The following is a 25,743-nucleotide window of genomic DNA, read 5'->3' on the forward strand; positions in this document are numbered from 1 at the left end:
TCTACTATCGCATTAGGAACTAATAAGCCCGAGTAATATTATGGTGGCTTAGTTACACAGTAAAATGATGCAGTAGAAGAAGCAAGAATTAATATAAAATAGCCTTAACAGAATTCTCTTGATGTATTGATAACTAATCAATCAGGGTAGTCATCATGATCTAGCTAAGTTATAACACAATTTTGTTGATCAAGCATTAATTAATCGAGAGCATCAGAACCTGAAATTTTTTGTCGTATTGTAAATTATTTAATCTATAAATTCGAGTAATCGTCATTTTAGCTTAATTGTAATAGGATATTGCAGATAAAGCAGTTATTAATGTAAAACATTCATCACTAAAAATCTGTTGTTGCATCGATGATAATTAATAGAGCTCTAGATAAAATTTTATTAATTAAAACTAAAATATCGATAGGAGATAACGTAACTGCTTTAAAATTAAAGCGATTATCGGCAGGTGAAGATTGATTATGTTCCATGTTATCATAATTAGGCTATTTCTGGCTATCAATTCAGTTTTCGAGCTATAGTTGCTATCGTGCTATTCCTAATTTTATATAAATTAGAAGAAATTGATTCAATTCCAATTCGATGATTACGTCTAGACCTAACAGGTTAGTTTATTGCTTTGCAGTTGATATCAAGAGAATGATGGAAGTAGGCAGATCTCAACTTATAATTGGTAAGGGAGGAAGTGATTATCTGCGTAACTAAGTCAAGCAGACAAATTATTGGTAGCAGATCTTAAGCATTATTGATTTAATATTTAATATCGGTTCTTTCTTCACGAGATCGTACGGTATTATATTCGTATTTAAATTTAAAGCTTTTACATAACTCTAATTAAATTAAATAAACAAAGAACTTTCTCATTGTTGGAAAGGACAGTTTTAAATCCCCATCACTTTTAAAAAATAGCAATATAATTAAAATGATCATTGTTATTCTTTTATTCTATCTAAATTATTAATATATTTAGGGAACCAATCATGACAGCTTACAAGCTTAAAAAGCTATTCACAATAATTAAGTTTTCAATGGTATATGAATAATTTGGAGACTAGAAAATATCAATTATTGCTCTATCGCGGATAGATAGAATCCAACTTGTCGACTGATTTAGTCATGATTGATTACATTAGTCTCTCTTCAATTTGAAGTATGTCGCTATCTTAATTCAGTCTGGACATGATTGCCATGGGTTTGATACACTTGATAAAAGTAGAATGTAGGATGATCCATGAAAAAAAGGATAAAATATATAGATTGGCAATAGGGATTGTGATTGCCGTTTTGTACATGATTCTATGCATATCTATGGTGTAAGAGGATTACTGGTTATTTATTTAGTCTGTTGTATCGATAGATGAGATTCCTTATTGTAATAGTAATTTAGCAATATACTAGTATAGCAACAGAAAGCTAAATTTTGGCTACGTTATACTAGCATCAAAGTCTTTCTATATTGAAAAGAATAAGCAGACCAATAAATTACTTTCATGAGATGCCATGAAGACTTAAACTGTTTAGTTAACCTTAATCCATTGAAAAGATCGAATGCCATTCATATCTACTTCTCTAGATCAAGAACAAGTTATTTATAAGTACTGTTAGATATCAAAGACGCCACTTCACCTTGCTATCATCGTAGTAGAACTTTATTTCTACTTTTCAAGGGTTAGACTATCAACAATGTGAATAAAGTCTAATACAAGTAAAAGAGGGCGACATAATCTAAATGCTAACGATGGAAATAGAAGTCCACTCCTCATTTTTTTGTACTGTCCTGCAGACTAACTCAATAAGGGACAATAGGTGTAAGCTCATGATGAAATAATATCGTCTAAGCTTAAAAAGTTCCTTAAAGATTGCAAAAGAAAGTAACTATAGCGTAAATAATTGCCTTTTAAATCGATATGTCAATAATCGGACAATAATTGTTAGCCATAACTAGTTTACTCCGCCCTCTTCAGACACTATTGGAATGGTATATGCGTAATTGGTTCTTCCTGGAACAATACGGAGCAATAGAATAAAAATTAGCGTAAGGCGTCAACATGATGCCGGCTCAAGGCTATATAAGACCTACAACTATTGGAAAAATCACTTCTCCTCCAATCTCTCCCAGTTCAATAGTTTCCTACAACTTTCCCCTAAGTTGTTTATCCATTTTTCCGAACACTATTGCTAATTGATTTCGAATACAAGAAAGTCATGTCTGGTAAGTCATGAATTTTTATTATAGATTAGGAGTGCTGTTTAGCCATGATAAGCCATTTTAAATCGTCAGGTTCTTGTTTTGGGATATCCTTAAAATCGGCTTAAGCTTCCAGTTTTTCCAATAAAGTAATGATATATATATACTTATGACGATATCTTATTTTACCATGACTTTATTACACAGCGAAAAGTAAGATAATTAAAATAGGGATAAATTATTTATTCGCTGACTTAGATTAATTTATCCTACCTGTTGAATGCTGAATGGATTGCATTTTTGGTGATCAATCGAACCTATTTTTATTATTTTAGTAGCGATAATTTAGAAATATCCATCAATTTTAAGTTGTACATCCTGTAATCATTATTAGTTTTTATTGACACATAGAAGCTAGAGTCAAGTAAATTTCATCTCAGTCCTAAACATGTACAATATCCTATTTGTAATAGTCTTGGATTGTCTTAGTGGAAAGGATATGTAACATATTCTATATGCTGCTAACTGATGGAATTATTAGAATATTGATTGCACTCTATATTTTAGCTTATTCTACGTAACTATCATACAATAGTATCTGACATATGAATGTCAATAGAATAGAATGTCAGCATTAATGATAAAAAGTGAAATTATAGATGCCGGTATTAAAGATGTATGAAATTGCTACATCTATAATAGTCTAAGCTTAGAATTTTTGTAAGACAGAAGTTTTTACGCGGTAGAGTTCGATCAAGGTTAAGGTTAACACTAAAAGATAAGCCGTGGTATAATAATTATTTCAATTTATATACCTCATAAAGTAATAGAAAATTGAGCGTCTAGGCCATTCATAGTAAAAAAATTTTTCTTATGCATACTTCGATCGTAATCCACGTGGATAGAAGGGTTATTCTATGGTCTTATTTTACCACCTAATGTTAATAGATAAAATGTCATTTATTAAGACGTCATAATTTTAAAATCATGCTGCGTTAATTAAATCTAAGCTAATTGACTATCGAGAGCGTAGATAAATTACTTGCATGACGTTCATATTAATCAGACGATATTATTAAATGTTAAAAGGTTGCAATATAAATATTTCATCAGTCCCTGGAGGTTACTATCATGAACCTACATGAATCGTTTATTGTTAGAGGTCAAAGTTCTCGATGAATCAAAGTGAATTGTTTAAATAGTTAGCTGAGACAAACTATTGATAGTATAATTATTTTAAGCACTATAGAGCAGAATGAGAAACCATAGTTAATGGAGATGGAGTTGTCCTATAGTGCAGTTAATTGTAATCTATTGAAACTATTCTATATTATTGTCAATCTTTACCTACTGGATACGTAGAAAATGTCTGGCCTGATGTCATTTATTAAGATTGCTATTATTTTAATTGAATCTAGTCGTGATCACATCGATTGTGGACGTGTCTAGTTAGTCATTGTAATGGTGGAATGATATTTTATAGAAATTAATACATTATTCTTCTTTCCAATTTAGCGCTTCAAGAAGAAATCAAAGCCGCTGAAAAGAAATGCAACGAGGCCATTAATAAAGGTGACGTTGATGCAGTCGTTGGTTGCTATACTGACGATGCTAAAATCTTAGCACCTGGTAGCCCAATGATCTCTGGCAAGGCTGGTGAGTTCCATAATGAATTAGATTTATCGACGAATGTGTTAATACTAACTAAACATTATCTGTAGTTATTCAATGATTGGAGATATTTGAGACATCAATTGATCTTATTAAATCAGTGACTGTGCGGTATACGATGATAATTATTTCATTATTTATTAGCAATCAAAGAGTATTTCGCTGGCTTAGCTGCTCTCGGTATTGGAAAATCGGAAACAGATGTCCTTGAAGTTGGAGGTGGAGGCAACAACGCCTACGTAATCTATAACAACACCTTATACAAGGCTGATGGATCTGTCTTTGATAACGGAAAGTAAGTATTCTAGAACAATATACAAGTAGAGATGCCAATATTGAAAATTTTTATCGTCCAACATCAACAGTCAGACAGTATATCGTATTTATGCTACTTGATAGCATTTTGAATGCAATGGGTAGATATGAAACCTAATCTGTTCTTATTAATATATCTTCCCAGGGGTCTTGCTTTATACTACAAAGACAACGGTGTATGGAAGATCTACGCTGATTCAGCTAATTCCAATGCTGCTTCAGCTTCCTAAACGTAGCTGTAGTATCATTGATTATTTATACTTATTGTGTAGTGATTCGTACTTATTGGTGTTAGTTGTAATGTCTTATCGTCGATGCTATGTTACCTGCTACATTTTTGGTGTAGCTAGTAATTGCTGTAGACGTAACTAAAAGATTAGCTTTTGGAAACTTTTAGCAACTCTTGAAATAAAGCAATTGAAATGTATCCTATTGTAGTAACAAATATTGCCTGTGCTCTTTTGATTATATTATTAGGAAATACTCCACAAAATTTAACTAGACCTATTTTACCTGATAAAAATAGATTTAATATCGGTGACTAAAGTGAATCATATCAGTTTTCATGTCATGAGTATTTCATGAATACTAGTAATAAACTTAGGTTTTATCAATAATTGATATTAGTTTAAAAGGATAGTAGTAGTAGTACAAAGAACATTTTATGAAAAAACATAAATCTTAATTTTGTGACTTAGTATAATTCACTAAAGAATTGATAAACTAGTACAATTAATATTTTAAGTCAAGCGACAAAATATGCAAACATAAGAAATTGAACGATAATTTCTTTAGTTAATATCCAACTAGGGTATACTTGAATAATTTTTATAAGGTTAAAAAACAGATTTAGCTGTATTCTGTTAGTTATAGCGGGTAAAGGTGACATTGAAAGTTCGAATCTGCATAGCTTTTAGATCGATGTTTAGATTTTCAGCTATCACTTTTTCCAAATTTAGCTTATCTATGTAAGATAAAATTTTATGGAATTTCAGAATTCATAAACTACCAAACATGAAGACCAATAAATTATACTTTAGCAAGATTTATTGTTTAATGGTAAATCAAACCTGAACTTGTGTCATGTGTTTTCCATTGAAGCGGTTTTACTTGGCCTATTTCAGCATTAGCTGACAGAGTCACTTCAGAAATACTAGTTATATTGAAAGATTTGAACAAATTCTGTTGAAGAAAGATAGAAAATTAAGTTAAGCTTATGAATGTCACACACTTCTTGTATTGGGCTTGATTTTATTATAAAAGATGTTTACTACAATTAATATTTTTTATGTGCCTGACCTTTAATGACACAGTAACTGGCTTAGACAATTTGCTGTCTTCTTTAACAGCAAATTGATGTTCCAACCGCAATAGTATATTATTATCAAATCTTTGCAATGTTAATAAGTGGACATTTTCGGGTAAACCTTTCGTAATGGCTGACATCTAAATTGATAGTTATTAAAATTCAGCAAGCACCACGGAGTCGGATATTTAGATTATTATTACCATGATTGCACCGTCTAAAATGGATAAATTACCTGAGCGTTAGAATTGCTCATCCAGCTTTGTAAACTGCTATAGGAATTTGAGAAAGATACATAAGGCCTTAATAGCAGCGCTTCTCCCTGTTCTCGGTGAAGTTTAGCAGAGTCTGATGGTGGGGCCAACGTAAGATAGTGAACTCCTCGAATGATTAAACCTTTACCGGTAACACCCTTTTCGTTAAGTGGCTCTCCTACGCCACGTGCATCATCATAAAGTAATCTTCTATGAACCTTTATTACAGTGCAAGATTTTTTCAGTATCAAAAACCTATTGGTTGTAAAGTTAGCTGGATCATACTTACCATTAATTCCATTTGTCCATCTTTCAAACTTGCGCCACCCTGTGACCTGTCCGTCAAAACAGTCAACTGCATAGAATTATCCTTTATGTACATTCTGCTATTAACTGGATAATAATTTTGAGAGGCTGGCTCAGTGGATCTTAATTTCCAAGTAGGGCGATAGTTTCGTTTTCTCTTTTGCATTTCTCTTCCATTTGCGTCGGTATAATACAATCCGGCACTCTTGATTTGACTTGTGAATCTGCTGATAATCTCCTTACCTAATCGGTCCCTACACGTAGATAGAGTAAGATTGATAAAAGCGTGTTTTAATATGATAATATCATCAAATTTTGTAAGCGAGAGCAATTGATCTTTTTGATATACCCAATTGGGATAGAGCCAACGGTGTATTCAAATTCGGCAAATTTCCAGTTTTCTTGTAAACGGACAACCTGAGTTACCCATGGAGAAAATTTTTGATGCACTTCTTGGATTACTGACCCTTTCTAATAATAGACAAAAACATTGATGAGCTAGTAGACGATTGTAAACCCTATAAAACTAGCTTATTACCGTAATCTGGGTTATTTCAACTTTGTCACTGGATGCAATAGGTATTGGGTCCATTACCGCAGGTCGAAATATGTAAGCGCCAGATGCTTGACTACTCTCGTCGTTGCCTTTACTTGCGTTATACCACAAAAAGTCTTGATCGACATCCATAGTCTTTGATTGTTTTCCAATTTTAGTCGTAATAGATTTTAAACGTCCGGTGGCATTCGAGAAGGTGAGTTTTAGGTACTAATATATGAAAACAAAGATATAGTCAATTAATTTTGCTTTATTTTCCATGATAGTATCGTTAGAATGATAATAAAAGTATAGAAATGTGTGCAGTTATCATTACAAGCTATGATATTAATTTGAATTTACCTTATTCTCCATGACAATATCTTTGTTTGACAGATCAAACTTAATAGTTTTCGCGAGTTCGGCGGAACTGTAAAATGATGGAGACTTGATAGTTTTTACGTAAAATTCGCTATAGCCAAGAGCGGGTAAAGTTGCCTCGAAGACCAAGGTATATGGAGCTTGTCCGGGATATTGCATTTGTGATTTGTAATGCATATTCTTATTAACCTTTGAAGATTAAAAACAAGGATAAGCGATATTCATTGGCAATATAGAAAATGCTCTTGCTGAAACGAGTTAATATAGAAGTCTGCAGTTAACCTGGGCGTGAATTGGCTTTCCGTTAGGTCCAATAACAGTTACATGAGATGCCGAAATAGGTAAATAGATAGTACTACTCATAGATCTTGCTATAGGATTGTAAACATTAATCGTAAATGATTTCGATTTTTGAGTTATAGAGCAGATACTGATATTGCGATAATCACAATAGACATAAGTAGCAGCCTTGTTAGAACTTGATTTCTTGGCTAAGTTGCCAATGGCATCACTAATAACGTTCTAAAATTTAAAATAGTTTGCAATAATAACATTTAATTTCAAGTTTCCAAGAAGAAAAAAACATTAAGTGAAAATCCCACTTCGATCGATATGACTGATTTGCTTACTTTACATTCCTTACGACCATCCGCTAATCTCGATGCATAGTCAAAATCAACCAATTGTTTAGCAGTACCAGTAACAGAATCATGATGCTGTGCTACTCCCATAGCTCTAGTAAGTGCTTCAGATGATGAGTTACCCGTCGACTTTGATATGACTTCTAGTTGCTTGCAAACCTTTAAATAACGGAAGCAAAACATACTTTGTTAGTATAATATTCTTAATCTAAAATGAATTGAAGACTTTATTCAATGTTATTTTGTTAATCTACTTTATTAAGTATGCAAACCTGTAGAATGCTGTTAGAATCTCTAACATAGCCTTTATAACCTGGTCTACTGGTAAAATATCCAGTCCAATAGCAATGATTACAATCAGAATATGGGAAAAAATCGTCGGTTTTAACTTGCCATGTTAGATTGGCAGCATGGACAGCTTTGAGATATACTGAAGGAGTTGAATAGAAGATATTGACGTTCTTATGAGTATTTTTGACATGTTTTATTAATTTGTCAAGATTTTTGAACCAATGTCGCGCATTTTCATAGTTAAAATCATTGCCCATCGTTATCATGATGTTGTTGGTTCGATAGCCGGAAGCTTGCATCATCACTAATTCCATGAAAGTCTTTACTCTTTCATCAGCATTGTATCCCCTTAGGTTTTTATCATCCTGTATTGGTGGATCATTACAACCTTGATCGAAACAGAATCCAGGGGGTGGGCTATACCGATTATACAAGACACCGGTAAATAATTGAGTTTTTTTACCCAAGCTTTGACTTGCACGCCAAATCATCTCCATTTCTTTTTTGGATAATCTTGCACTTTTATCATCATGATCGATTCTACCTAAGAAAAATGCATTAAATCCCATCTGCCAAAGGATGGATGGGTTGATCAACCGAAAATTAGTAATAGATTAGTGGTTATGTAGAAGATTAATTGAAGTGTGCTTGTACAATATAGATAGAGGTCTTTGCTTTTCGATTTCGGTGCTAACAATTATTTATAATATTTATAGTATCGATACATACAGGATGATAGCATGATCGATACCTACCGGTATAATATAAAGCGAGTAATTGCTATACCGTAGGAAAGCATGATTAACATTTACAATAGAGTGATAAACTACGTAAACAATAACATTAAGTTGTAATTTATAGAGGCTTCCAACTTTATGCTAATTATTTATAGTGTTTTCTCTATCGATGTATAGCATCACAACATAATCAATACATATGTCTAGGGGTAACATAAGTAGCGTCTTTTCAATCATGAGCAGTCATTACAATCTTGAATGGCTCTTCCCCACATAATGTAGATTATATATGTGTTAACATATGCACGTAAAGCAATCATGTAGACAGAAATGGACGAATTGCAATATTCTTTATTACATACACGTATATCTACCTGTGCAAATAAAGATGCCTGAGCAGCTGAATGGCCGAAAGGATCGATATGCCAAGCGATTGTAGGTCGTGCAGCATCACCAAAAGTATCTCGAATAAATTTTAATCCTAGGGTCATTTGATCAATGATTGCATTATAATGCGTGGCAGCTTCATCATTCATGGACCAGCCTCCATTGATAAATTCTAGACGACCTAATTATGCAATCATTTCCGATATTAGATGATTGCATCTACAGTTATACCGCAAACTAACAGTGATAAGTTGGATAGTAAACAATATCTATCTATCCGTTCTAACCAGTACTACTGTATCCAAGTGATGAAATTCAATCTTCTACACTACAGTAAACAATATCTGTGCGTTCTAACCAGTACTACAGTATGTAAGTGATGAAAAATTTAGTCTTATAAACTACAGTAAACAATATCTTTCCGTTGTAACCAGAACTACCGTATCCAGTACTACTACTGCTACTGCATCCAAGTGATGAAAATTCAATCTTGTACACTACAGTAAACAATATCTGACATTCTAATCAATACTATTACTGCTACTGCACCCAAGTGATGAAAATTCAATCTTATATACCACAGTAAACTATATCTGACATTCTAATCAGTACTTTTACTGCTACCGCATGCAAGTGATGAAAATTCAATCTTATACACTACAGTAAACAATATCTGTCCATTCTAATCAGTACTACTGCATCCAAGTGATGAAAATTCAATCTTATACACTACAATAAAACAATATCTGTCTATTCTAATCAGTACTACTGTATCAAAGTGATGAAAATTTAATCTTATACACTACAGTAAGCGGTATCTGTCCGTTGTAACCAGAACTACCGTATCCAATTGATGAAAATTCGATCCTATACACTACAGTAAACGATATCTGTCCATTCTAATCAGTACTACTGCTGCTACTGCATCCAAGTGATGGAAATTCAATCTTATACACAACAGTAAACAATATCTGACATTCTAATCAGTACTACTACTGCTACTGCATCCAAGTGATAAAAATTCAATCTTATACACTACAGTAAACGATATCTGTCCGTTGTAACCAGAACTACCGTATCCAGTTGATGAAAATTCGATCCTATACACTACAGTAAACAATATCTGTCCATTCTAATCAGTACTACTGCATCCAAGTGATGAAAATTCAATCTTATACACTACAATAAAACAATATCTGTCTATTCTAATCAGTACTGCTGTATCTAAGTGATGAAAATTCAATCTTATACACTACAGTAAACGATATCTGTCCGTTGTAACCAGAACTACCGTATCCCATTGATGAAAATTCGATCCTATACACTACAGTAAACAATATCTGTTCATTCTAATCAGTACTACTGCATCCAAGTGATGGAAATTCAATCTTATACACAACAGTAAACAATATCTGACATTTTAATCAGTACTACTACTACTACTACATCCAAGTGATGAAAATTCAATCTTATATACTACAGTAAAGTCGTCCTCTCTCTGCCTTCAATTTGAACCAGATAAATGCACGCTATACCTTGTTTGACCAACATCTTGACATTTTCACGCGTTTTCTTATCTTGTTCACGCCACCATCTGGTAAAGAAAGCAATTTCAACATAAATGAATTTCTTGGATGGATCAGCCATCAATTCTTGTACGACTGTATCTAGGATATACTGGACACCAGCATGAGCGACTTTATCCTTGGCTGAAATAAGATGATATGGAAGAACAAATTATGACAATAACCAGGATGAAAATGAACTACTTAAGTTGATGAATCAAAATGAAGTCAAACAAAACATTGGCTGTTGATTGCAATGGCCATTAGAAAGCCATCTACTCTACCTCCGTAGTAGTATTGATCAAGTGTTTTTAACCAACCAACATCGTTGTGAGTATGAGAGACAAGATGGATATTTAGTTTGTTATTAGCATCAAATTTCCATTGCTTTTCTAGCTGATCGCATTGTACCAGGTTGAAACAAGCGAAAATCGCCATCCAACAAAGTACGCTTGCCAAGAATCTTTTACAAGCCATTTGCAATCAATACCAATCCAATAAACAACTAGGAGATCGCTCGTGAGCGAGGAAACGATAGCCTGGCCACAAGATGTGGATAAATATGTAATGGCTAGCAGGCTAACAGCAAGAATAAACGTTGAAGGAGGAGAATTGCGTTCGGCTCGATAGGTGAGAATTGTCAATAGAAGAAGATTGCCCTTGCTCCCTTATATCGTATACCCATCGGTATTTTAACAGCGTTACTATAGAAATACAAAGTCAATAGAAGAAGTGAAGGTGTTGTTGAGCCCTTGGGTTGGGAAGGGGGGGGGGTGTCATAATAACGCGATGTTGCGCAAACAGTAGTCAATACAACAGTCAAATACTGTATTACAATGGCTACTAGCTGGTATTTGCTAGTATGTATGTCCTTCCGGTCATAATCTACTCACGTGACTAAGGTCGACCGTGATGATACAAAATGGCCAATAAATAGTGGTGATGGTCTGCTAGAATCCATGGCCAGGAGTGATGGAGAGTTGGATACTGTATGGAAATAACTTACTGAAGGGAGATATAGATCTGCTAGAATCCATGGCAAGGAGTGATGGAGAGTTGGATGGGAATAACTTACTGAAGGAAGATATAGATCTGCTAGAATTCATGGCAAGGAGTGATGGAGAGTTGGATGGGAATAACTCACTGAAGGGAGATATAGATCTGCTAGAATCCATGGCAAGGAGTGATGGATACTTGGATGGGAATAACTTACTGAAGGAAGATATAGATCTGCTAGAATCTATGGCAATGAGTGATGGAGAGTTGGATGGGAATAAATCACTGAAGGGAGATATAGATCTGCTAGAATCCATATCAAGGAGTGATGGATACTTGGATGGGAATAACTTACTGAAGGAAGATATAGATCTGCTAGAATCTATGGCAAGGAGTGATGGAGAGTTGGATGGGAATAACTTACTGAAGGGAGATATAGATCTGCTGGAATCCATGGCAAGGAGTAATGGAGAGTTGGATGGGAATAACTTACTGAAGGGAGATATAGATCTGCTAGAATCTATGGCAATGAGTGATGGAGAGTTGGATGGGAATAACTTACTGAAGGGAGATATAGATCTGCTAGAATCCATATCAAGGAATGATAGATAGTTGGATACTGTATGGGAATAACTTACTGAAGGGAGATATAGATCTGCTAGAATCCATATCAAAGAATGATGGATAGCTGGATGGAAATAACTTACTGAAGGGAGATATAGAAAGACAATCAATTGGGCTAGAGGCTCTGGATGTGTTAAAGGGATTGCTGATGACAGCATTTGAACGTTACAACTGGACTAAAATCACTGTCGTAAAGCAGTGAATGACTTGATAAAGACGAGAGAGCATATCATTTCGTGCAGAACAAGAAGTTATAGCTTGGTTGATGGATTGCATGGACTACTTTACCGATTACGATACCAACCAAGATTCATGGTTACTATAGTTAGTTAAACAGAATAAGTTCGAGTCGCAGTGAGCTTATAGTGTAGAAACTGTATCAATTAAGGAAGATGTCATTTCGTAACACCTAGTAAATATACTTGCACGATTTTATACTGCGCCATAAACTGTTGTAGGCTAATGTATAGAAATGACATAGAGAAACTTGATCGGCTACCGTATTGAAATGGCTTTTGTACTGAATAAACAATTGCATCAGTTATTTTAAAGGCAAAAGAAGGCAATTGACAGTTTGTGTATGAAAATACAAATGGATCATTTCTCTTATTGAACCAGGATGGAATGGACTATTTAAAAGGCTTCGATATTATTAAAATGATGACTAGGTCAACATAGATTATTGTGCGCAATGCTCTAGTATAATACAAACTGTTGATCACGACATACTTGTTTTAGTTTGTTATTATCTTGAACTCAGTGTTGTCGTAATTCGATTGCCTGTCTTGATATGGATCTGTTAGATTAGTAAATTGTGTATTCCATTGGACTCGAATTTTAAAATCAATATCCGCCTTGTTGACTACTGTACTAGGAGATGATGATCACTCCAGCATGGACTATCAAGATGCACTAGTTGGAAGGATACGACGTCGATACAGTAAATTGAGCTCATGAATTGACGACGATTACCGTGCAGACTTTCCATACCATTCATAATAAATTTCTGTTATTTGATCGTGCAATGGCAAACTGATAGGGGATGCTTTGTCATCAGTTTACTGTATATCACAATACAACCACTGCATACTCTAGACCGCAATGCCGGCTGTTGCTACAAGTTGGTACGCCATATTGTTCCTTCCTGCAACTTGCAGAATAGCCCAACACGATGGATCAACTGGTGTGTTGAGTCTGCAATAGTGATCCCTAAAATCGTATCGACTCTATAGTCTAAGCAGATTCGAGTGTATTGGCAAGTGTTTTGAATCTTTAATAGACAAATAGGGATCGAAATATCATATCGGCCAGTAATTTGCCATAATTTAGCTACGCTAATCCAATCTCCGAGCTGTAGACTTTCCGCTGGCTATGGCTAAGGTTGGCATGGTGAAATTTTACTGTGGCTTATTAAAGGCAGTAAATTGAAAAGCCACATTGACGCACGCGCATTTGCATTAATGTTCATCCGACGCCTTGTTTCTTCATCTCGCATTATCGGCTTGAAAACAGGTAAAAATGCAAAGGATTAATGGTGAAAATAACTTCATTTCTCACTTGAATCCATGATGATACAGTTATGCTTGTTGGAATTCATTTTAAATGATTAAAATTGATGTTGTCAGTAGTCAAGAATACTTGCCAATCTATATTTACTCTTGTATTCTATCCTCATTAGGTCGCTTACTATCTTCTACCTGTTACACATTTTCCACTCGATTGGCTATGGCAAACTATCAAGCAGTCCAAGTTGGTCAAGAATACGACTTTAGCTATCGTGTCTATTTTCGTATGTATTATTATTATTATACATGATTCCTTGGATGTGAACAGTTGTAATTCATCTGCCTCTTTATTTTTCGAAACGTATGATTAGGAAATCAAGATGGGCCTATTTCTCCATGGCATGATATTCCTTTATTTGCAAATGAAGAGGTAGGTTGGGATTGGGTACGGCAGTATCATGTCGCTACACGATAGATTATGAGTTAAATTATAAATCAGTGCTTGGGCATATTAAAATTCACGATAGAATGGATTATATTGCTTTCCTACCTTAGCAAAGAGTTATCGTTGATGCTTAGCTAGTCGTAGCAATCGTGACAATCAACTGTTGACATGTTGTTCTTAATTAATTCTTTTAATACATAAAAATTCGGTAGGGTAGAATAAAAGATATGTTATAAATGAATGGTAATGTTGTATCAGTAGCAATAAATCTAATGTCTAAACATGACTTTGATATTTAACAGAAAACAATCCTAAATATGGTGGTGGAGATCCCACGATGGACCAATGCTAAGATGGAGGTAGGCTATCACCATTCTCCAATGGGTATCATCAAATTGGACGTTATCAGTCGTTCAGTATTGTAATCCAGATGTCTCCTAGTCATTTCCGACAATATCAATCCTAAATGCGTAAAATAGTGACGTTGAATTAAAGTGTTTTATGCATGTGCCATGATGTTATAACGGTTGTTCTACACTGCAGAGTGCTAGTACTTGAGTGGGTGCTATATGTTTGGTGGTGTTATATTTCATAATAATAAGCGAAATGATGATGCCAACTAAACTAAACAATTATCACATGGTACTGATGATAGATTGCCACCAAAGATAAACTGAATTCTATCAAGCAAGACATTAAGAAAGGAAAATTAAGATTCGTTCACAACATATTTCCACATCATGGGTATATGTGGAATTATGGAGCGTTCCCTCAGGTCTTAATAAAGATCAAATTGTTATTATTACAATATTTTATAAAGGAGATCGTAATTTAGCTCAGTTACTTTTTATTCATTAATCTCTAACAATTTTGTTAGACATGGGAAGATCCAAATCATGTTGATGCAAATACCTCTTGTAAAGGTGACAATGATCCCTTGGATGTCTGTGAAATCGGCTATAAGGTGAGCATGTTTCATGAGAATTGTGAGTATTCAGTCTACGATATGAGGCTATATCGGAGTCAATTATCATCGTCTAATATTTGAAATTTTAAATAGGTGGGAAAGCGCGGAGAGATCAAACAGGTTAAAGTCCTAGGTGTAATGGCCATGATCGATGAAGGTATACTCAATACGTTTAAAAGGATAAACAATCGTAAAAAAATATTGTAATGCTTCATTTTTTGAAATGAATATAGGTGAAACCGACTGGAAGATTCTCGCAATTGATGTCACCGATCCTCTTGCTGATAAAATCAATGGTTTGTAATGCCTCAATCAATTCTTGCTTATGAATGTACCCGGACTTTCTACGCAGTGTGGTCTCAGAATGAGTTATCATTTTTCTTGATAGACGTGCTTCAAATTGTTGAAATATCTAATATATTCTTTTGCTATGATTAGATGTTGACGATATCCCAAAGTATATGCCAAACTTTCTCGAGGTTCGCGGTAATTTGTATCATTGCAATGTTGGCTTATTACAATTACACATAAACTCATAGTTCAGACGGACTTTAGTACGATTTTGGTTTATTGGATTCGACTACTACACTTATATAGTAACTGCCCCATTTTCAGTAACACTGAAATTTGGAATGTTTGTTTAGGCAACTCATAATTGGTTCCGTGATTATAAGATCCCGGCTGGCAAGCCACCCAATCAATTTGCTTTTTCTGGTGAAGCTAAAAATAAAGTAAGTTGATGTGTCTATTGAAGTAAAAGCCAACTAAAATTGATATGATAGCAACATGATGGTGGAAAATACTGCGAATACAAATGTATTGGATTTGTTGTTAATTTTAGCAATTTGCAATGGGAGTTATTCATGAAACTCACAATTATTGGCGCGATCTTGTTAATGGCGCATGCGATGATGGTGGAATGAATCGGTAATATTATAATCGCATATGCAGCTATATAGTTATATCAGTATTATATAATATAGTATTTTTTATCATCATAGGGCTAATACAGCGACTACTAACAACAATCATAAGATATCGACGGATGAAGCTCAGAAAGAAATCGATGCTGTATGTTTCTCCAACTTAATGTATTTTAGTTTAAAATTGATTAAAAGACTATCATATCATGCAATCATATTGATATCATCACTTCTTAAAATATAGCAACCGAGTTGCCAATCCCCTGCTTCTATTGATCAGTCAGGTAACGTTAATTTGATTGATTAGGTAAATATCATGGTTAATTTAAATATGCATTTTTTTACGTTTTTTTAGTAAACAAATGGCAGTACGTTTAACTTGGCAAACTGTCATTCTGACATGTTCTATGTCGCATATTCTTTGAAAGTGAAGGCGATACATCCTCCTTCTTAGCTACAATTTCTGAGATTGCTTTAACTGTAATATCGTAAATAAATGATAATATGATCGATAATATACATTTCGTAATCGATAAAGAATTTCGATACAGCTTTGACTTCCAATGACAAATTCTAGAGTGCCGATATTAGCTTTCATCGTGTTTATTTACTTTTTAGTAGAGAAAAATAAGAGATGTTTTTCGAAGTTGAAAAGTATAAGACAGAACATTTTCGGAGTGGATGACCCTGAACTTCATTCATTTAGTTTACAAGAGTGTGTCAACAATCATGTACATTAACTAGTACTGTAGTAATATCTAGTCGATACCTTTTTAAAAATGAAAATATACCTCAATTAAGGCTAGTAATAATACAGAATCGCCCTTACAGCCCAGTTAGAAGTTGCTATTCCATAAAATAGCAGGGTATAGGCATACTTTAATTAAATGAAATTTGACCAACTTATTATAAAGGGCCATGCAACCTCAAATGAAGCAATATTTGAACCCTTACGAATAAAATATATATTACAGTAGTTGTTAAATAATTATAATGTAATAAATAAAAATTCGCGAACATTCACATTAAAAGAAAGTTTGGTTCGTAGTATAACTAGAATGCCATCTGAGGACCAGCTTTCGCGACGGCGTAGAGTAACGGCAAATCAGCCTTGTCAAACCTGAAAGAGTTATCATCAGTCACTACAGCTATCTGGAACTGTACCTAATAATTTCTATCGTCAAAATAATAGCTTTATAACGCTATTTACCCTAAATGCCTAGATATTTGCTCCTCTTTAATACTAGCGTTAGCAGTGATGTATTGAGATAAGACCTAAAATAATAATTTTTATTTCTGTAAATAATAATAAATACCCACAAATTTGGATTTACATATATCGAATTTCTTACCGTGCTTTTGAGAAATATTTCTGATAGACAATCCTCTAAATGCATCATGCACTACATAGTTGAGGAAATAACAGTGAATAACATAACAATAACATATACAGGATTATGTTGTAGTAAGCAATGATCATACAAATGCTTACAAAGTAAGGAGGAAATAATTTTCGAAGATTTTTTACAGAATTTAACATTGCAGAAACAAGCGGGGATGCGGATATTTCTTTCCTTGCTACTTCATTCCTAATTTTTAGCAATTAATTATGATTTAGGAATGTCGGTCAATAATTTTACTATCTATAATAGTATGAATTTACAATACCTTGCATCATTGTTGTTGGCAATATACATTTCACAGGACCTTTCAAAAGAATTAAAAATTTGCTTAGCGATGATAATCTCGGCAACTGTAAGTTGTTACTTTTCATAATTTGTAGTTACCATGTATCTGTGTCCGCAACAATACATACAGATTCAGCGATTTCTTCATCTAAAGCCGAACACTAATATGATAGAAAGATTCACGTCATACATGTTCAAAGTTTAGGATGAGCTTCTTACTACCTCTTACATACCTCAACAGAATGTTTTAAGTCATCTATCATCTTCTCCTTAAAATTCATTGCTGGAGTTCCATGCAAAACGAAATCTGGCATATACTCGTCGTTGTAACTATGCAAGAGCAAATAATAATAGTTATACGATAACACCCGGATAAAGTACTGTTAATATATGACAACTTTTTAATAATTATTAGAAATTAATCGGCGCTATTATCGTAGTACTACTTGTGAAATATCATTACTTACTCAGCTAAGAACGAGCGTCCAAAGTTAAAGCTATGATGAAAATGCGTCTCCGAACATCTAATGAGTAGAATATAGATAAGCTCAAATTAGGTTAAAATTGCGAAAATTAATCATATGTTTGAATATTATACTCACAGATTATTTACAGGTTTCGGGGAGTTACATTTTTTTGTCCTAGAATAGCGACAAAAAATAGCAACAACATACCGCTACAGGTCAGAAATTGTCATACACTTTTAAAAATTGAAGAACACTTCTTACTTTGGTAATGGAATTTCCTTAAATCCGTCATATAGAGCGTCGACATCTTCGTCAGATTCAGCTCCCTCCAATGAGGAATTATCTTGACTATCTTTTGATGAAGATGTATCACCGCCTGCAGACTGACATCTAGCTCTACCTGTAATTTTTTCGAACTCTGTATCCTCAACAATAGTACTGTTGGCTGCTATCATTTTTTCTGCTAACTCTATGGCAGCATCCGCAGCATTTAAAGGTTTTTCTTTAACCGGATTCTTGACAATTTCATGAATGCAGTTTTCAGAGTAAGCTCTTAGTTTGAGTAATGGAGCTTTCTTTTCTTTGCATTCGGCATCAATCAAAGTTCTCTCATCATCGATTTCATTAAGCCATTCAATGGTAATTTCATCGTCTTCGTAAATTTCACTACATCTGATAAAGTAGCTTAAAAGGTATAATATATTCCTCACTACCGGAGCGTTTTTACCAACAACAATAGTTCGACATATTCTGGTATCTGAGCCAACACTACCATAGAGATCACTAATAAAGAATGATGAGGAAAGGTGTACAGCTTATTGAATAAACCAAGGCCCTAACTGAAATTACTGATAGAGTATTAATGCTAGTTTCATACCCTAATTGAGCCCACACTGGATTGTAAGGAAGCGAGCGCGCCAATTCGTTCAACTAAGAGAATATACATGATTAACATATCTTGGTTATAATTGAAAAAGAAGTTAGGGGTAGTAACAGGCTACAATGTCACACTTTTCACACTTACAGATACAGAAAAACGTTTATCATAATAGGACGGATAGGGCGATTTTTCATCAGGAGCAACTGTAGAGACCCACGCAAGGTGATGACGTAGGACAGCGGTGATTAACTTTGAAATGAAACTGTAAAAAATTTTATGCAATCAGGTTAAGAAAATATTCTTTTATGAATCGTAGATGACGTGAACAATTCATCGCATTAAAAAACAAAAAACATACAAATTATATTTCGGTTCATTAAATCTTTCGACCATTTGTACTAAGGTATCCACAAAACGCGAACATATTTCGTCTCGTTGATTATTCATAGCTAGTAAATTAAGCCACACCGGTTCCTGAATAAGCAATAATACATACTGTTACGCAATGATTTCGATGCTGAAAATACAAAGTAAAGCCAATTTCGATGACATATTTCAATATAGTCAATGCAAATACCCTTACCGGCATACGAATAGCAGAATATAACTGGCATACCGTATTCTTAAATTTGGTAACAGCCTGAAATCCATGTTTGCGTATAAAAGGAGGAAAGAAATTATTGTATCATACTAACTGTGCAACAAGAATGACAAATTAATCAGCTTCTTACTTCAGTAATAATCGCATAAAAGTTAGATTTGTCATCAAAGTTTCTATTAATAATTTCCTTAAGTCGGTTAATATGGGATTCCAATACCATAAAATGAGAAAAGAAAAATCTCTTGAAGGACCTAAAAAGGGACAGGGTAAACGTTATACTTAAATAAGAAGGACAAGACCAACAACGTAAACGAAATATTCAAATGATATGCATCCAAGTTTACTAACTTAATTTTACAGGCATTTTCTTTACTATCATCCCACAAGTTAAATATGATTCCAACGGCTAATTTAAGCTTTCTTCTTCTAGTATTAGAACAATTCTGTAATAGAAAGTAATGTTATAAGTAGGAGTATATCACATTAAATTTGTGTAACGTAACTAACTGGAGAATTTTCTGCTTCTTGTATCTGCGAGTTGTCTTCTGAGAATCCAAATTCGAGACTTGTGGACTTATTGCGGAACAGTCTACGCTGGTAGCTTCCGTGAAAGGTAGCCGGTGACTGCGGGTAAAATAAATAGCTACCTTTCAAAGAGCTTGATTCTATAAGATATAGCGTAAAAAATCATCCCATTTAGAGAAGAACTATCAATACGAGTATGTGATAAGTTTAAAATAATAATAATCTTATTGTTCCAATTGTATTAATAGATGACATTATTGAATTCTTGTCGCATTTACCAAATGAATCGGCGCTACCAACTGTAAAAAAATTGAATTTGCATTAGATGGAAAATATCTTTTCATTATTAATCATTTTGTTAGATACAATGCATGCAAGCATCTCAATGAACGTCGATGTTACGTCAATTATTAAATTTATCATTAATACTAAGCATTTATACTTACCGCCAAATCCAGAATCACGTCTACCGGTACGAGCAGGAATATTGATTAAACCTTTAAGACCATCAATCAACGAAGTAAATCAATATAAAGTGTATGCTAGTTTATATTAAAGATCATATATTTATACAGTTCGATAAACATGTATACATACAATCGACAGAATAATTATGCTTTGCCAGGCTAGTACGCGGACTTGCTTCTAATGATTAAAACATATAGTGATAAAAATTGAAGAAATTTCGCTGGACGCTAGTTAATCTAAGTTCTAAAATTGTAAACCACTTTAATATAACTAGTAAAAGTAAAAATCGCTCGATATTAGAGTACCATCACTTAAAATTATTATTCAATTTTAGTATGTAAGCAAAGCGATATTTTGATTGCATGAAATAACGTTTATTGGACAACGAGATGAACAAGCAAAGTCGGCAGTCATAAACGTTTTCATATTCTGCTAGTATACGTATAAGTAGAATTGCTTTAGTAAGGAAGGTGTTAGTACCTTGTCTGAGTATGGAAGTCGACATGGACTTTGAAGTAAGGGCTACACAAAGGTAAATAATATATTGAATTATTAATGTTACGAAAGCCGTAGTCGACAAATCGGTCAGTGACTGTAACATATAGCGTAGGCTTACGTCGAGAACTGACGCGTAGTTCATCTAGACTTGATCTTGCATAAGACGATTTAGATGACGTATCGTCAGCTTTATTATCAATTCTAAAAAAGGAGATGTAAAATTAATAATACGCCATGAGTAAAGTTAATAATTACTCATATATTAATTTTATCAAATTATAGAGGGTAGATCATTAAACTATCTGCTGTACCTATCCAACGTAAATACTTTGGTTACTAATAGTTGTGGAGGTATTCTAATTTCGTGGACTTTTACAGTGGTTTTGTCAATTTTAACGGCGACAGAACCAAACATAATTTCTTTAAACATTTTAATATCGGAATTAATTTGATTGCCTTGATTGCCATCTGAGGGGAAACGTCTACCATTCTTTCCAGTATCTAACAGTAACGACTTTTGTCCATGATGATCTTCTTGAAATATTAAGATACGAATTTGTTTCTCGTCGAAAGGAGGAGATGGCAATCTAAAAGTGATACAGTTTATGTCAATAATAGTGAATTGTTACTCATCAGTGCAGTACATAAATCAATCATTTACCAGGTATGTTATACATGGAATAAAGTCTATCAATCATTACTTGACTATAGCGATAACGTTGCACCATGTTGTATTAATTTAAAATATTATATTAATATCGAGAGAATAAGAAAGAGCCAATGTTTGGCATTTTAAGTCATAAAAAGTCGATTGATAATGGAACTACGTAATGTTGCTCCTCATTAATTAGGGCGTAATTGTTTGAGAATGTTCAGCCAGGGCTACTATTTTGATATCACTGCGTTAGTTTAGTGGTAACATTTTGAAGAGTTATAGGCATTGATGTCCAAATGGTATAATGGCAAAGCAGTAAATTTAATGCCTCGGTACACATTGTAGTAAAATACTCGCATGTCAAAGGATTGAGCAGAGCGAGCTCTATGAATAGGTTAATTTTACCAACAATTAATGATTAGTACCAAACTCATGACATTCATATGTACAAATTGTAGACATATCGAGAATTTTTGCCTCAATTTCTTTTAATTCAAAAGAAATCTTTCAAAACACAATTTACTATTGATAATTATAGTTTATGACTACAGATCAGCACGCGATATTACAAGGGTCTACTATAGTATATTTAATAGAAAGAATAACTGTTATGAGCAATACTAATTCATTTACGTATAATTCAGAAATTGTTTATATTGCAGTAAACATGAATAGGAGCGTGTAGATGATCTAGTACACTATAACTTTGCAATTGGAGAAAAAATAGATGAATTACGTTTTAAAGTGGATGTAGCATACACGCGTAATTTGCTTGTTTTATCCAGTAATCAATCAGTATCACTGTAAGTTACAAGTAGAAGAATATGGGACCAATAAAATGCACATGTTTTCATTTTGGTGTTGGTAAGAATATTTACCATGGATAGCTAGTTGTAAGTTTACTGTAAGCGAGTGAATTACTTGGATTCTACAAATTGATGGTAACGCGCTGATTATTCTACCCCATTCATTCTAACATAAACATCACTGACGTTCATATAACAACAGACTACCGTAGAATAAGAGGCCTTAAAGTCAGATTTTGTGTTGGTTCAATTTGCTTACTACAGTTTACATTAAGAAGATGTTGCATCATTATCTAGTGGATTACATCGTTTTGGACAAAAGCGACATGTAATTCGATTTGAACCATTGCTAATTGTAAGCATTGACAAGAAGATTTTCATGTTATCAATTTAAAAAGTGTATATGGATAGGAGGCTGTAGGTGATATTGCGAAATGATGAGTCGAAAAGGTGCAGACTTTAAGACGTTCATAATGATTATGGTGGAATGAGTCATCGATTGTACAGTACTTGTATTATTTTGTATTCATGGCATAGGGAATGTAATATCGGACAACGACAAGAAGTAAGAATGAAATAAGAATATTGTAAAATCAAAAATTGTCTACTACAGTGCCATAAAGTGTATTCAACCTAGTAAGGTCGATCATGGTAGAACATTTTGTGAAGAGACTTACTTTGGTTTGGCATGGCTTTCTACTTGACTGCTTGACATTGATTGAAGATTTATATAGCAGCAAATGAAAAAAAAAACATTCAACTTGCAATCATTGCATCATACATAATACAGTCCATACCAATGTCTATAGACATCAAGACCACTGGTAGTGCAATCAAGCAATAGGTTGATTGTAATTATCCTATCAACTTGTAGTCGACAAATTATTTATTGTCAAATAAGCACCTGCAATCACGGTTGTACTGCGCTCTAAGTTTGTTTTACTGTTTCTATGGACTACCGCCATTCATCAATCTCTTTACTGATACAGTATCGATGGACGCAGTTTCCATTCAGCAATATGGCGAGGTTGATCATTGTAAATACTGTAATACATATCTCTAACCCTTTCCACTGTCTTTTTCTGTCGACTAGCACTTGTATGTACTGTATTGGACTGTACTAAAGAATTGGTATTTTTTTCTCCTTTTTTTGTGAGGACTATAGCCATGATTGTCAATTGACTGGCCATGGCCATTACTGTATATCCTATCAACATTGTCTACTGTAGTATGGTAGTATGCAGTATGACGATGACGTTGTGTACTAATGATTGAACTTACATGACGTCTTGTTCTTCTTTATGAGAAAAGGATAGAGTTGCTGCTATCTTAGAAAGCATGTTGAACGGTTGATCATGTACACCAGTTGTATATAGACACTGGTTAAGCAGAGAAATTCATCCAGAAATGGAAAGGTTGTTTTTGTAGAATGTAGAGTATTTGCAGCAGTAGTAGGTCGCTATCGACAACCAATGTTTTGATTGGGAAATGACTGTCAATTGGAATAGGAAAGGTAGACTACATCAATGGATTATCTACTCCTCCTACTACCGTATAATATAAACTGTTGGCTATTGCAATACTATGTAGGATAGTAATCAGTCAAGATTGCTTGCAGAACGATTTGACCGCTATTGAAAAATGAAGGATGGAAAGCTTGACCAACACTCTCGCTGTTGTCTCCTCCACTGACAATTGTTGTATCAAAGAGATCCAATCTACTCCAACGGCTGTCCACTACAGTATCCAACAACCATTTCAATTCAATGACTTTAACAAACCCCTTTTTCTTCTTTTTAGACACAACTCTTAACAGACAAATGTTTCTCAATCTCTCCAGCACCAATTTTCAAGCTCAATTTCAAGTCGATTGGACATGCAATTCAATGAATTGCCAGAGACATGTTGGAAGATTCCACTTTGGCTAAGTGCAAAAGAATTCCTTCACCCAAGTACCTTCACCCTACTACCTTCACCCTACTACCTTCACCCTACTACTGCTGGACCGCTATGCTATTGTCAATAACAATAAGGCGCGTCACCACAGTGGGGTTGAACACCGTGTCCCATGACTTGCACTTTATTCAAGTACGGTGAAATAAAATGCCCATAGTTTTACCTTAGCTCGATACTTGTGTTTCAACGCTATCGACGGAGTGACTAGGGTGGACTGTTTACAGGGGGCAGTCCGATGCATGATATCCACATGACGCTCCTCATTCAAAGCCATTTCCCATACAAACCAATACAGAGTCAGTGACCTAGACGGTACAGTACAGTACGGTACAGGAGAACTGGTTCCGAAAGTAGTGTCACGTGCTCATCCGGTGGCTTGTGCGTCAGCACATAGCTGAGTGACTGAGTCATCCGAAATACTTTCCAGTCCAGGTTAGGTTAGTCGCTGATGAACAGCTTGGACAGACAGAAAAGTCCTCCAACGACGAGAGGGTAAGGGGAGTTGTCTGTCCAACTTCTTGGTACTAGTACAGTACCGGTACTGTACCGGTACAGTACTGGTATGGATTGTGTACAGTACAGTGCAGTACGGTAGACTACAGATCGTGCAGTACTGTACAGTACTGTACACTGTAAAGCTGTCGAGAAAGTCACCTACCGATCCCAAGCTTGGGAACGCATGAATGTGTACAGCAGTCCAAAACGTCACCCATCGATCCCATTGTTGGGCGCGCATAGACAGTTGGACACTGGACGGTACGCAAACAATTCATCATCCAAGTTTCAAACTGGACTCATTGTCTATACTTTACTGTACCATGGACGATGCAGCTGAGATTGGCGACAGTGGCCTGTCCAAATCAATGATTGCTATGCTTTTCTTTTCACCACAGTCATGGACTACAGTACCAAATGTCCTCGATAGTCCATGACCACCATTGCAACAGTAGTCTAGACTACAGTATGACCACCGTGCTACAAGCGTACTGTACAGTACAACTCTCCTCAGGCTCATTTCCCTTATTCAACGGTTTTGTTTTGGTACTGAACCTTCGACCGATGCAATGACAACAACATTAACACAAAATCGGTGAACCATCTCCAATCTGCTATTGTGGACCAAAATGCCGCTAGCATCCTAGGCTACAGT

At 34.5% G+C, this 25,743-nt stretch overlaps 5 protein-coding genes across 5 annotated transcripts; 3 read left to right on the top strand and 2 right to left on the bottom strand.

Moving 5' to 3' along the window:
• Nucleotides 1-2,109: 2,109 nt before the first annotated feature.
• On the top strand, nt 2,110-4,612 carry TRIADDRAFT_63889 (expressed hypothetical protein). Its single transcript, XM_002111583.1, has 4 exons — nt 2,110-2,224; nt 3,716-3,856; nt 4,016-4,166; nt 4,332-4,612. The coding sequence occupies exons 1-4, from the start codon at nt 2,218-2,220 to the stop codon at nt 4,414-4,416; spliced, it is 384 nt and encodes a 127-aa protein (XP_002111619.1). The 5' UTR covers nt 2,110-2,217; the 3' UTR covers nt 4,417-4,612.
• A 437-nt stretch (nt 4,613-5,049) lies between these two features.
• TRIADDRAFT_63890 (uncharacterized protein) lies at nt 5,050-11,066 on the bottom strand (the record flags this gene model as incomplete). The annotated part of the gene is made up of 14 exons (XM_002112088.1): nt 5,050-5,150; nt 5,257-5,368; nt 5,486-5,632; nt 5,728-5,964; nt 6,036-6,306; nt 6,402-6,523; nt 6,591-6,818; nt 6,951-7,157; nt 7,251-7,490; nt 7,598-7,768; nt 7,882-8,469; nt 9,012-9,205; nt 10,560-10,733; nt 10,874-11,066. 14 exons carry the CDS (start codon nt 11,064-11,066, stop codon nt 5,050-5,052), a joined length of 2,985 nt encoding a protein of 994 aa, XP_002112124.1.
• A 558-nt stretch (nt 11,067-11,624) lies between these two features.
• Nucleotides 11,625-12,197, top strand: TRIADDRAFT_55842 (uncharacterized protein; the record flags this gene model as incomplete). The annotated part of the gene is made up of 1 exon (XM_002111584.1): nt 11,625-12,197. One exon carries the CDS (start codon nt 11,625-11,627, stop codon nt 12,195-12,197), a length of 573 nt encoding a protein of 190 aa, XP_002111620.1.
• A 1,472-nt stretch (nt 12,198-13,669) lies between these two features.
• On the top strand, nt 13,670-16,427 carry TRIADDRAFT_63891 (expressed hypothetical protein; the record flags this gene model as incomplete). The annotated part of the gene is made up of 14 exons (XM_002111585.1): nt 13,670-13,721; nt 13,888-13,998; nt 14,086-14,144; nt 14,462-14,518; nt 14,815-14,934; nt 15,037-15,123; nt 15,220-15,283; nt 15,360-15,422; nt 15,565-15,605; nt 15,771-15,857; nt 15,968-16,053; nt 16,128-16,197; nt 16,294-16,333; nt 16,405-16,427. The coding sequence occupies 14 exons, from the start codon at nt 13,670-13,672 to the stop codon at nt 16,425-16,427; spliced, it is 960 nt and encodes a 319-aa protein (XP_002111621.1).
• Nucleotides 16,428-17,102: 675 nt separating this feature from the next.
• Nucleotides 17,103-23,977, bottom strand: TRIADDRAFT_55844 (uncharacterized protein; the record flags this gene model as incomplete). The annotated part of the gene is made up of 21 exons (XM_002112089.1): nt 17,103-17,169; nt 17,260-17,324; nt 17,402-17,452; nt 17,542-17,638; nt 17,718-17,756; nt 17,837-17,898; nt 17,971-18,067; nt 18,205-18,261; nt 18,466-18,987; nt 19,082-19,134; nt 19,229-19,346; nt 19,443-19,558; nt 19,668-19,724; nt 19,816-19,936; nt 20,034-20,128; nt 20,193-20,350; nt 20,657-20,707; nt 21,159-21,200; nt 21,295-21,377; nt 21,488-21,763; nt 23,919-23,977. 21 exons carry the CDS (start codon nt 23,975-23,977, stop codon nt 17,103-17,105), a joined length of 2,286 nt encoding a protein of 761 aa, XP_002112125.1.
• Between the last annotated feature and the right edge of the window lie 1,766 nt (nt 23,978-25,743).

The sequence above is a fragment of the Trichoplax adhaerens genome, genomic scaffold, assembly GCF_000150275.1.
Source record: "Trichoplax adhaerens TRIADscaffold_4 genomic scaffold, whole genome shotgun sequence".
Lineage (NCBI taxonomy): Eukaryota > Metazoa > Placozoa > Uniplacotomia > Trichoplacea > Trichoplacidae > Trichoplax > Trichoplax adhaerens.